Source organism: Alternaria novae-zelandiae, assembly GCF_023758075.1.
Source record: "Alternaria novae-zelandiae strain BMP 2774 chromosome Unknown scaffold_13, whole genome shotgun sequence".
NCBI classification, from domain to species: domain Eukaryota; kingdom Fungi; phylum Ascomycota; class Dothideomycetes; order Pleosporales; family Pleosporaceae; genus Alternaria; species Alternaria novae-zelandiae.
The window spans coordinates 778,219-790,847 of NW_026056973.1; the positions used below are offsets into that span (position 1 = coordinate 778,219).

The 12,629-nt window shown below is 53.7% G+C and overlaps 4 protein-coding genes across 4 annotated transcripts; all 4 read right to left on the reverse strand.

Annotated features, from left to right (window-relative positions):
* Window positions 1-277: 277 nt before the first annotated feature.
* Window positions 278-1,362, reverse strand: J4E88_006776 (uncharacterized protein; the record flags this gene model as incomplete). Its single annotated transcript, XM_049400398.1, has 3 exons — window positions 278-670; window positions 742-1,208; window positions 1,257-1,362. 3 exons carry the CDS (start codon window positions 1,360-1,362, stop codon window positions 278-280), a joined length of 966 nt encoding a protein of 321 aa, XP_049254017.1.
* A 1,232-nt stretch (window positions 1,363-2,594) lies between these two features.
* J4E88_006777 (uncharacterized protein) lies at window positions 2,595-7,616 on the reverse strand (the record flags this gene model as incomplete). Its single annotated transcript, XM_049400399.1, has 5 exons — window positions 2,595-5,317; window positions 5,385-5,651; window positions 5,792-6,536; window positions 6,594-6,828; window positions 6,886-7,616. The coding sequence occupies 5 exons, from the start codon at window positions 7,614-7,616 to the stop codon at window positions 2,595-2,597; spliced, it is 4,701 nt and encodes a 1,566-aa protein (XP_049254018.1).
* Window positions 7,617-8,721: 1,105 nt separating this feature from the next.
* On the reverse strand, window positions 8,722-10,064 carry J4E88_006778 (Glycerol-3-phosphate dehydrogenase [NAD(+)]; the record flags this gene model as incomplete). Its single annotated transcript, XM_049400400.1, has 2 exons — window positions 8,722-9,916; window positions 10,006-10,064. 2 exons carry the CDS (start codon window positions 10,062-10,064, stop codon window positions 8,722-8,724), a joined length of 1,254 nt encoding a protein of 417 aa, XP_049254019.1.
* A 960-nt stretch (window positions 10,065-11,024) lies between these two features.
* On the reverse strand, window positions 11,025-11,697 carry J4E88_006779 (uncharacterized protein; the record flags this gene model as incomplete). Its single annotated transcript, XM_049400401.1, has 2 exons — window positions 11,025-11,423; window positions 11,473-11,697. 2 exons carry the CDS (start codon window positions 11,695-11,697, stop codon window positions 11,025-11,027), a joined length of 624 nt encoding a protein of 207 aa, XP_049254020.1.
* Window positions 11,698-12,629: the final 932 nt, after the last annotated feature.

The following is a 12,629-nucleotide window of genomic DNA, read 5'->3' on the forward strand; positions in this document are numbered from 1 at the left end:
CTGACGTTGGATAGAGTTACTACGATATAAATTCTGGAAGAAAGCCTATGAGACATTGTTCGAGGATAAGCAAAATAGAGAGATGATTGAGCACTGCCTTCGCGACACAAGTAAATGGCCATGGCGCCTCTATTTAGCCTAACTACATATCCATCTAAAAGACCTTAGCAATTGTTGAAAGTGCAAAAAGGTCTAGCTATACTAAAGAAAGCGTGCAGAGTATATGTCCCGCCACCAGGCCCACCGCCTTACGACTAACAATCATCCCCATGTTCATCTAGCCAAGACACTGGACTGCGACATCGCCTCCTTCTACGGGAATCCAGATATCGTACTGGTTGCCGTTCTCGTCCGCGACAACGTAGTGATCAAAGTGCGGCAAGAAGACCATAAAGGCCTCCTGTGAAGTACTGCACGACTTGCTCGGATCAAACTCAATCGTCCGGGTGTACTCCTGACTGAATTCCATAGATACTTCGATGCCAACGGACGCAGTGAAGATGTCAAAGAAGCCGACGCTTAATTCGGCACTCACACCGACGCTCGTGGAAAAGCCTTCTGTAGTCGACCACTCGGTGGATACGCCGGGTGAAGTGATGCCGCTCATCCGGTTGCTGACGCCGGGTTGAGTAACGGACTTGGAAAGGCCGAGGACAAGCACTTCTTCTTGCTATTGTCGGATCGTGTTAGAGAAAGGCAGTAACATTGGTAAACAGGGGCAAGGATGGACTGGATACTCACTCTCTTCTGGATAGTAGGCTCGGATTGACGCTGGATGGTTTCGTTCCTCACCGTCTCCCAGAAAACCTCCATCTCCTCTATCGTCTTTGATTCAACTCTTAGTTGCGGCTTAGTAGAGCGAATCGTGGTGCGAATGGAGCTGCGTCTAGCGAAACTGGCTGGGACGGCGCCGGCCTCGACGTATTGGTTTGAACCTGCCTCTATTTGAGCAGGGCCTGGGGCCCGACCGCCAGACCCTTGAGGCTCACACCACTGCTTGATCAAGCGATAGTATGTCGGGCCGCTGATGACATTCAAGTACGAGTCCTGGCCATCGCCGCGGGTGTTGCATACAGCGATGACGCAGTTTGCGTCCTGTCCGTCCGAAAACGTCGGATCAGAGAAGATGTTGCAAGCCCCATCTCTAATTGGACGGCCACCATTGTAAGGGCTTTCCGTCCAGTCAATGTTAGCTATGATTCTGTCGCCTAAAACTCGATTAGTTGAGAGTCGTGTAACGCCAGGCGGTTACTTACAAGAATCATAATTTGGCTCCGTGTATGAGTCGCATTCGTAGACCAGCTGCGCTTGTACGCTGGATACGCCAATGACGGTCAAAAGAGTAGTGAGTTTGGCAAGCATATTGGAAAGTGTAATCCAGTCTGTTGAACTGATGGGAAGATAGTGCTTGCCTTGAGTGAAGCAATGCTGATGAGGATACTGAAAAGAAATCTGAGAGACTTGAGGGCTTTAAATACATATTCTCGTAGCATGGCCTTCATCTAATTCCCGTCCATTATCATGCCTATGATGCGCTAACCTGCAGATTCTATTGGGAAATCCTTCGTGGTGTTCGCTTCCGTTCTCAATAGCCCTTCACGATGCCCATACCATTTGCCACATGTCGCCTAGGTGCTGGCTAAAAGCGTTTGGTTCGTGTAATAGCGGACGTCCATGGTTGCTTCTGGATGTTGATTCGGTGCAAAGACGAGTGAATGTGTAAGGCCAAACGCCAAGATATATAGTAAGTTACGCCCTGCCAAGTCGGAACGGGACACCCGTTATAGTCGCTTTTAGTGTGTATGCGATGTGAACAAGTTCGCGTCCTTTACATCCTTCGCATCCTTAATGACGATTTAGCTGTTCTCTAGCTTCTTAGCCGCATGGGTACCGTGCCGGACCGCCCGCAGCACCGAACCTGTGCACCAAATGCACGCCATCTCCATGCGCCGTTGGAGCCTCAAGTGACAATAACATTCCTCATCGGGATCGATATCTCCGAAGGAAAGGGTGCGCCGTTGATGTCTGCGACCGCGTTCTAGCAACATGAACATGAGAATCTGATTGCCACTGTCAACATTGCTGTCCTGCGGCTTAAGTCGTTAGAAGTAAACGTCTTCCACTCCGACTGAAAGCCGCGGAGCCTTTGACAGCAGCAATCGGGAGAACGGCAATGATCCTGCTGAACTCTCCACCAATATTGCAAGGATGATGGTTTAGTGTAGTGCTGTTGGAATAAGTGGATAGAAGTTCCTGGATACTGTTCCCGAGGACATGAATGCAGAAAGCAATTATGGTGTGGCATTCGTAAAGGTGGGCCTATTGGCCCACTGCATTCATCTGCTGTATCATAGCCTGCTGGTTAACAAATCTGCAGTTGCATGCGTCGCAATCAGTATCAAAGGACATGTTGACTTGGTTTTTGCGGCTTCGTTGGATGCATACATCTATGAGATGGCATGCACAAACCGACGCAATACTAGCGATTGAATAGGCCCTTTGATGAGATGACTTGGGACGTGACTTTGCGAAAACGTGAACATTATATTCTAGATAGGCTTCTGACATCTCTCTCTTCCCCGCTCTCACACGAATTACGGTACTTGTTGTGCCTTCTCTTCACTTTTCTTCTTCCCACTTAGCATGCCCTTGATCTTACTAACACCCTTGCCCAGGCCTCCAAAGACGGCCCCGAAACCAAAGCTCCACCCCTTGATTCTGATGCTCCAAACGAAGAAGTAAACAAGCGCCCAGTTGCTAATGCAAAAGGCAAGGAAGATACCGAAGTTGCGCCATTTGTCGCTTGCTTTGATGTGGATAGTAGCAAGGTAGTCGTTACCCACGGAGTATGGGCAGTATTGGCAACCAGTCGTGGCGTCGGGATTGAGGAGGTATCCTGGAGAAGCTGAAGCAAAAGCGCCGGCATAGGAGGAACAGGTCTGGCCTGGTGGTGCGTCGAAGATGGCGGTCTCGCTCTCCTGACATTCAACCGGTATACCGTTCAAAGTAGCAGCGAGAACACCGCCAATCCAGTACGTTGAAGGGTTTATCCAGAACATCCAATACTTCCAGAAGACGGGCATCATGTCGTACGGCCGTACAACACCATTAAACAGACCGAACATGACGAAGAAGAAAGGCAAAACATTCGAAATGACCGTAAAGCTCGGCGCAAACGCACAAATCCACTGACCCCAGCTGGAAATGAACAGGAAGAACAGCATGGTCATCAAGAAGACGTATCCCGACGTTGAGCTGTCAGTGGGTAGTCCAGTAGGGAAGTACCACAGAATCCAATACAGCACACTCGACACAATCGCAATAGGAATCTCAGCCACCACCTGCGCAGTGGTGAAAGCGACCCAGCCGTAAATGCGAGATGGAAGTTCGCGAGCTTGCCATAGTGCCATGTTTTGGTAGAATTTGGGTACGACGGCGTTGACGATGGTGGGGGGGATGAGAATGATGAGGAACGCGGTGAACATGCGGTTTTGCAGGTCGCCGATGGAGTTGCCGAGTTGCCAGAACGTGAAGCCGTTGAATATACCGATGATCACTGCGACGAAGAGCTTGCCGTAGAGGTACGACGGATCACGCCAGTACTGGATGAAGGTGCGCTTGGTAAGCATGGTGGTCTGCTCCCAGACACTGGCCGCGAACTCGGATTCCTCTTCTGCCCCTTCTTGGTTCTGGTTGGAGACTGTCTTGCTGCGGTCGGCCTTGATGCGATCGATTTCCTGGAGCATCTGCTTGTTATTGTCGGAATTGAGCCATTCTTCATTCCAGTTGATTTTACTGCCGTCTTTGCGCTTGACAGGTTTCGCTGCAGTCTCCAGAATGAACTCTGCCACGTTTTTACTAGGCGGACACTGTACGCCACGGTCTCCAAAGTACTTGATGACGTCGGTTCCGTTCTCGCCTACGGGACCGAAGTAGAACGTGTTGCCACCGGGATTGAGGGCCAGAATCATGTCGAATTGCTGAATCAAGACACTGCTGGGCTGGTGAATGGTGCAGACAATAGCCTGGCCTGCCTGAGCGAGCTTCTTGAGGAACTGAACGATGGAGTACGCTGAGTTGCTGTCGAGACCACTCGTCGGCTCGTCAAGGAACAGTAGCAGCGAAGGCTTCGCAGCGAGTTCGACACCAATCGTGAGGCGCTTCTTTTGCTCAACTCCAAGGCTGGAAACAAGCGCATCCTGAATATCCTGTAGTTCGAGCAGGTCGATAATCTTATTGACGTAGTCAAGCTTCTCCTTCCTAGGTGTTTTCTTATCCTGGCGCAGGATGGCGGAGAACTCGAGAGCTTCGCGGATTGTAGCAGTACCGTCGTGGAGATCCATCTGCTCGCAGAACCCAGTTCCTCGTTGGAAAGCCTTGCCGAGATCCTTGCCATCCACCAGGAACTCACCCGAGACAACACCGGTAGATTGTCGTTGCGATAGTGTGTTGAGTAAGGTGGACTTACCGGCACCAGAGGCACCGACAAGGGCGATCATAACACCAGGCTTTGCGTATCCGTTGACCTTATTCAGAAGCTTGCGCTCACCTCCCTGATATGGGACAGTGTATTCGACATCCTTCCAGGTAAAGACGCTTTCGCTGCTCGAGATCGAGTCCAGCGCCTCCTCCTCTTGATGAGCAGCGGTGTCTGAGCTCGCGGTAGACTCGCCAGCGACCACCTTTTCCTCGTCAAGAGGAGCCTCTTCCTTAACAGCTTGCTTGGCTCGCTTGTTCTTGGCGAAGACCAGTGCACCGCCACCTGACTGCGCGAAGGACACCGTTTCGGTTGCGATCACCGTTACCAAAAGATATAGCACCGTGAAGGCTATGACGACACCGAAGTTGCGCCAGAGGTTCGACCTCGAGTAGTTGAAGGACACCTGGAGGTAGTCTGAGCCGGGCACGGTCCTCGAATTCGGTGGTGCACCAGTCAGACTACAACCCTGATAGGCGGGATCGACACCTGGTCCTTGTGGTACCAGTTGGCTGGGAGCGCACTCCATGATACGATCGGAAAATTCGTTTGCGAGCACCGATTCGAAAGAGTACGCAACCGGGTTGATCCAGTATATCCATCCAAACCAGATATAGTCCGTGAGAAGCTGTGGCTTCGGGATGACGTAACCCGTGTAGATAATCAGGAGGTTGAGTGCGATACCGGCAAACCGAACGGCGTCATCGATGGTAGGCGAGAGAGCAGCGAACATTCGGTAGAGACTTGTAACACAAAAGGTCGTGATGTAGATGAACAGGAAGTAGATGAAGAACTTGGACACGTCCACGTCCAGACCGGTCATGAAGTACATGATGATGGCTGAAATTGTTAGCAAACATCTTCAGGCGCATGCATCCCATATGGGCTTCGGGAAGAAATGACTTACAGAACGGGATGACCTGTGCCAGTAGCAGCGGGAAGTCTTGCACCACACGCGCAATGGCGACAGCACTAGGGCGATAGAAGGCATAGTCCTCATGTCTCTTCACAACATTGCGACCAGAGACCGCCTTCATCAGCTCCGAAAGCTGGAGCCACCCGAGGAAGAGAATGGAGAAGAAACCAGAGCCGCCTCGTGAGAAAGCACCAGAGGTGTCGAGAGCTTGACCGTAGAATAGGGAACCGACAATGAGACCGTTGGAGATGATGATGACTTGACCAAGACGTTAGTAGATTATCGCGAGATGGTAAAAGCGACGAGTAAGCAAGGAGGTCCTTGCACCAGTTTCAAAAGACGTTTGAAATCTGGAAAGGTGACAAATACCTCTCCCTCATCGCGTTGGCGCAACTTACAGAACTTGGTATACAGCGTAGTCTGGTCACCCCATGTGAGCCAGAACTCGCGTTGAGTGCAAGCCAGTACTTGGCGGATGAAAGAGACCGTGTATGGACTCTTCTTGCGGACCGTCTTACTCTTACTTTCCCGTACGGCACCCTCGAACTCCTTGGCGTCTACATAGCCGCTGTTCTCTAGCTCAGTTTCGTATTCAGAGATCTCTCTCAAAACCTTCTTGTAAGCCTCACTCTCCCTGAAAGCTTTCTCAAGCTCCTCCGACGTCTTCGGTGCTTTGTCTTCAAAACCTTCACGAAACTGACGTTCAGTAGGATCAGTAACCGCCGTCAAAAAGTCGGCCGTCGTCTGGCGTTCCGGGCACTTGAACCCCAAGTCCTGGAAGTACTGCTTCGCCTCGCCTGCCGGCCCCTGGTAGATGCAGCGTCCAGCATCAATAACCATGACCTTGTCCATGACCTCGTAGATCTGTTCACCAGCTTGGTAAAGCGTCACTAGCGTCGTTCGGTTGCTGATATCAGTCATGATACGAAGTGATTTGGCGTAGTCGAGCGCGGTACTGGCGTCAAGGCCGCGGGTGCTGTTGTCCCAGCAGTTGACCGTGCTCTTCGTGGCGAGAGTCTCGGCGATGGAGACGCGCTTGCGTTCGCCTCCACTAACGCCACGGACGTATTCATCTCCTACTTTGGTGTATTTGGTGTGGGATATACCGAAGACCTTTAGGAGTGCCTCAAGGATGATGGGAATCTGTAGTTCATCATGTCAGTAGGTTTTTGGCGTGGAGTTTTCGCGTGGGAGACTGACCTCGTGCTTCTCGTTCTTCTTCGTCTTGTTGGTGAGGGCAAACTTGAGTGTTTGCCATACGTTGAGATCGGCCATGTGCGAATCGTCCTCGGGGTTGTAGTTGACTTCTCCTCGGAATTGCTTCTTCTGCTTGCCGGCTGGGATACCTCCGTAGGATACATCTCCCTCCACGGCAGCGTACGACTCGCGATTGTTCGATATAGCCTTCAGGAAGGTGGAACATCCGGATCCGGGCCTAGTAAGCTATGTCAGTAGTTGTCACGCATACATTTCATACGGACTTGTTGCTCACCGTCCCAGGACGAGCATCATTTCGCCGTCCTTGACCACACCCGAAAAGTCGTTGATAAGCGTCCGCATCTGCTTATGTCTCCCTAACTTCAGCGCTGGGATAAAACCGGAGACGATACGGTAAAGATCAGGCCCAAAGGTGCCCAGAATCGCGTCGGGTAGCGTCCTCGCGAAGGAAGCAGTCGACCCTACACCCTTAACGGTGAGATTCTTGTAGATGACGCCGACTTTCTTGGCCGATTGACCGTCCTTGCGCTTCTCGAAGTGTCCCTCCCGCATGAACTCATCGAGCTCGAAGTCGTCTTCCTTTTCCGCAGCAACAATGTCTCCCGGTTCGTCATCTTCTGCGTCGCCGGTGCCCTCTTTTGCGCGTGCAATGGATCCTCGACGATGACCCTGGCCCTGGCTTTGGCGTTTACTGAGTCGACTTGTGGTCCTAGAAAGCGGGTTCGATCGTTGCGATTGCGCGCCGCGGGAACGCGACTTTGAAAGAGACGCAAGCTCTCCTCGTAGGACCTCGAGGTCCTCTGCTGCTGCCCGTGTATCAAGTCTTCCTGCGTCTTTCTCCCCCCAGGTGCCCGCGCGTCGTAGGCGGTCGCGATCTGGACTCTCCTCCTCGTTCTGGTGGTCCGGTGTCACTACTTCTTCTCTCCCATCGCGAAGGTAGTCGTCCTCATGCCATGGATTACGTCGATTGTCTCGTTCTGCTGGTGGAATGGCGGAACCCCACATGATGAATGAGGAATGTATTGGGTATCAAACAGCTGTACTAGAGGGAAAACAAAATGTGGAGGTGCTGTGAAGAGACTCGGCAGAAGAAGCAGTCGCGAGGTTTACTTGCAGACGAATTGCTCAATCGGCGGATATTAAGCTTCCGCCGTTGAAGAGACAGGAAACAATGGGGTCCTACAGATAACGGGGACACCAGGCCAAAAAAATCGGGAAGTTGACAAACCCTCAGGCAGGAGGCATCGGAGTTAAAGCAAGGCCATGTCGTCATCTTTGAGATTTGATTAACGATTGACGTGCCTTGCCGAGAAGCTAGACAGGGCTAGAGATGCGAAGCGCACCCACAATGAGCAAACCTAGATGCGGTTGAAACGGGTGAAGATCTAACTTTTTTTCGCATTACCAATCAATCCTGCCGCACACGATCTCATTCGCTTTACCCACTCAGTGGGTGTCCCTGCATATCGTTACCACCACACGAGTCACCGCTCACTCGTGTAAGGTGGACCATCTCGCATTCCTGACGCGTGTGTAGGCTGCAGTCAGGCGGTCTTCCACAAAGTCAGTGATCGGTAGCTGGGAGTGATCCATGTTCGGCATGATGTAGTTGGCATGGATGCTGCTCCGCGGACTCAAGCGCCAAACTAAACGTCGATCCTGCCAAGGCAATTCTAAAGTCCGATGCTGTTCGGATGTACATGCGTCAGTCGGTTGCATTAACAGCGCGGCCGGGTGCATATGTCGTATCGCCTATATGCAGTGCTTATAAAGTTTCTATATGTTTGGAAGTATGCGAATATCCAGATACGATCATTCTTGTACACGTCCCCACTGTCAGAATCTGCCTGTTTGGGTGCTGCGGGTGTTGCACGATGGTTTGCTTATAAACGCAGGTGTGCTGGGAAATAAAGCAACAAGCTCATTTGCATGGCCATGCAGCGATTGCACACGATACGTGGGTATATTGGCGTCGGGATGCACGATCCGACGAGATTTCAAGGGGAGTCTATTCTACCTAAAGGGGTATTCGCTTTCAAGTCTGGATGTAGTCTATCGAATCAAGAGCCCACCGCTATGTATCGGACGTCTAAAGCCTGGGTTCCTCTAGTCATGGCTTCTTCTCAATGAGCTGAGGAATATCCTCGGGCTTGTTGTTACCCTCCAAGATATTGTAGACAGCGGTGAAGAGTGGGAACTCGTCCTCCATACCCTCGGCCTTCAAGAACTCGTTGACCTCATAGGCAGTACTGGTGCCCTGGAGCTTTTGACCGTTGAGCTCAGACTGCTCGATCTCATAAATGGTCTTGCCGCGGGCGATGGCCATCTTTGCGCAGCGGAAGTTGCGACCGCCCATGCACGAGGTCACAACATCGGCAACACCACAACTCTCTTCAGTGAAGGTGCTTGTACGAGCACTCTCTCCGAAGAAAGCCTTGCCAAACTTGACCATCTCCAAGATACCGACACGCATGACCGCTGCTTTTGCGTTGTCTCCCCAGCCCAGGCCGTCCACGAAGCCTGCAGCCAGCGCAATGATGTTCTTCAGCGCTCCACCCAGTGAGACGCCAGCGACATCGTTAACGATGTGTACGTGGAAGTAAGGGCGATGGAAGAGCTTTCGAACATTCTCGTGCGATAGAGGGGGGTACTCGTTGGGGAGAGCAGTCAGATGCGCCGAACGCTTACTGGGTTTCTTTTTACTGGGGTCGATGAGATCAACATGAGCAGTAAGATCAGTCTGCGAGGCACTCGGCGAGCCGCTGGGGGTAGGGTTGCGCGAGTCCATTGGTGGCGGGTCGTACGCTACTGTCGTCTCGGAGTACTTCTCTTGGGCAATCTCGGAAGCGATGTTGGCTCCCGATAGGGCACCGCAATAGATGTTGAGCGTCATGCCAATGGTCTCGGACATGAGTCGAATGCCCTTCTCGCTGACATCAACACCCTTTGTACAGCAGATAGCTCGCGCATATGGCAGAATCTTGCCGACCAGCTGCTGGCTTGAACGTGCAATGAACTGATGTGGGAGGACGAAGATGAGCATGGTCGAGTCCTTGCAAGAGTCGGGGAGATCGGGGTTGGCGACGACGTTGGACGGAAGCTTGATGTTGGGGAGGTATTTGACGTTCTCGTGGACTTTATTGATGATTTGCGAGAGCTTCTCGGGCTTGTCGGAGCCGCTGTAGTGAGGCGAGTCTTTTGGGAAGGTGTAGTCCTCCTCGAACACCCACATCTGCACGGTCTCTTCGAACAGCGACGGATGCTCCTTGACGTTCTCGGCGACCAGCTTGGCCATGGTGGTGCCCCTGTGGCCGTTAGCTCTTGATCTCAGCGGCTGTCCATGGCTTGCGCGTGGGAGCCATCTCCTCGCACTGGAGCTGATGCAACCACATACCAGTTGCCGGAGCCAACAATCGTCACCTTGTGCTTACGTCCAGCACTGAGAGTCGCCATTTTTGTAGAGGTATACCGTCTTCTCTGAAGATTCGTCGTGTATGGAGCGTGGATCGGTTCTGCAACTCGCTTGCGCAGATTTTGGCGTAGGTGATGATGGGGAGTGACGTAGTGAGTAGGTGAGTGGGCCGCGAACAAGAGGAGTCTCGAGACAGCCACGACCTTGTATTTATGATGTCTAGATGCAGTCAGTAGGGAAATGTCGTCTGCTCGGGGTGCGGCTTTCACCTGCTGTCTTGGTATCCGCCTGGCCTCGGCTTCGGAGCTGACTGTGAGCTTGTGATACGGCGATGCCGAAGGCTGGGCTTTAGTCAACAGGCGGGCTGTTGGCGGTGAGGCGTCGTGAAGTACTGAGCAGAGAGCGGCTCCGACGGTAGAGTCTACTTGATGTTGGGTCTAGGAACGATTTCGGAGACGTGCGTCATGTGGGCATGGGTTCAACTGCATAACGCTTATCGTTCTTGAGCTTCGAGCGCTGATCACGCATTGACCAATAGGGCGACGGTCTAGCGCTACAGCTGACAACCATGGTAGACTACACGTCCCTGCGCAAACCATGGCAGTTGAAGATGCGGGGAAGACGCGACGCATCCCCATGTACACAATCACCAAGCCTGCGCATCGGCACATGTTGGTGGATGTGATGCGCGCAAGTGGGAAAGCATCACTAAAACAGAACCAGACAGCGCAATGGCGGTATTGGTAGTATTGGGTATTACAAGTCGTGTGTCCTTTCATAACATCGCATTAAGTATCCTCCTAAACTCCCGTCATCTCTCCTCGGCCGCCGTGAACAAATAGATAGCAGTGCAAGCAATGTGACACCAACGTCAAAGCGCTGGGTACGTTATGCCGTAACTCCCGATATGTGGTATCGCCATGCGAGTATCCGTGACGCGAATCCATCCTCATTACCGTCCAACTGGGACCGGCCCGCAATCCATCTAGAGTATTGCCAGCTTACAAGGCGAAGCCGAAGAGGGCGAAAAGACCACCGGCAAGGACAGGTGCGCCGTACATGGCGTTGCGGACGGCAGCACCCTCGGTGGGGGTAGAGGAGGCTCCGCTGGCGGCGGCATCGCCGGTGTTGTCTGGAGAAGAGCCGCTGTTGGTGGCCGAGGGGCTGCCAGAGGAAGCGGCGCCTGAAGATGTGGCGGCGCCGTCGAACTTCTGGGTACCGCACTCGGCGTCACGGGCCTGCTCGCACTCGAACCGGGCAGCAGCGTCGGAGCCGCTGGCGGTGACACACTGGTCGTACCAGTAACGGCACATCTGGCCCTCGACGGACTGCTCGTAGTTCCCCAGCGCAGAGGTGATGTCAGTCTCGTTCCTGCACTTGCAGTCGAACTCAAGCGTTTGCTAGGCATGTGTTAGCGGAAGGATTGCACGTGGCCGTGGGTACACCAACAGAATTGCAGTTGTTGCCCTGGCTGGCAACGGAGGACTGGCCACCGCAGGCGGAGACGCAAGTGTTCTGGTTGGCGTTGCACCACGCCTGCTTGTCGTCCTGGGGCACCGAGCCGGGGTCGACGCTGCAGCATGGGATGGGGGTGTTGTAGCTGCCCGTCGAGTTCTGCGCAGAGGCGAGGCCGGCGAAAGCCGAGGCGGCGACGATGATGGAAGAGTAGAGCATTGTTGTGGATGGGGCAGAGAATATCAATGCCTGCGCGGTACAGAGTCAGCGGGAGATCGGCAGCGGTGGAGCGGGCGCGGGTTGGGGCTTGGGAGGAGCAGTGAAGGGGGCAATGGGCGCACTATATGGAGAATGGCTTCGGGCGCAGCACAGGTGGGACTTACAGCGTGATTTAATGCTGGTTTGGGTGAACGGATAGAAGAGGCGGGTGTTGCTGGGGAGGGCAGGAATATATGCTGCCGCGCACGGGCTGGGCAAACAGCGCTAGCCGGCCGTGCTTGCCTCTAGCAGCTAGGGCAATTGCACCTCGAGATACGCTCAGACGCGATCAAAAGCTACCTGGGCGACTGATGCGAAAGCCGCCCGCTAGCAAATTGCTCATTTGCAGCGCCGTTGGGGCAAGGCCGAACATCCGGACGCTGTTGCGCGACGCCGGGCACGCAGCAGCAGCCTCGCGAGCGGCCATCGTCAGCGTCGCCGTGTGTGTTTCAGGCGACGACTGACGCCAAACCCGTCACGCCTCGGATAGAGCCCCCAGCCAGGCCCGCCGTGGTTGGCTGCGCGACATACCGCCCCGCGCCGATGTGTTGACCTGCTTGGCTCACGACAAAGGAACATGGTCGCAGGTCAACGCGCCTGTGCATCGCCTTCGCTGTGCAAACCCCATCGCCTGACGCGCACGGGGCTGCTCAGAGACGGTCAAGCATCGTCTGGCGGGCCGAGCTCCACTCCTCACCAGCGGCCGCCCAAAAACAACGGGCGCCTTGCACCATGCTCACCGCACCCTCGACGTCGCACAGTTTCAGATGCCATCGCATGTCGCAGCAGGCCCGGCGGCTCTCGAGCAGCAGAAACATGCGGCATAGCCACAGCAAACACGGCTGCCGTCGCTCGAGAATGCCGGATCCTGACTTCCGGCTGCGACTACCTAG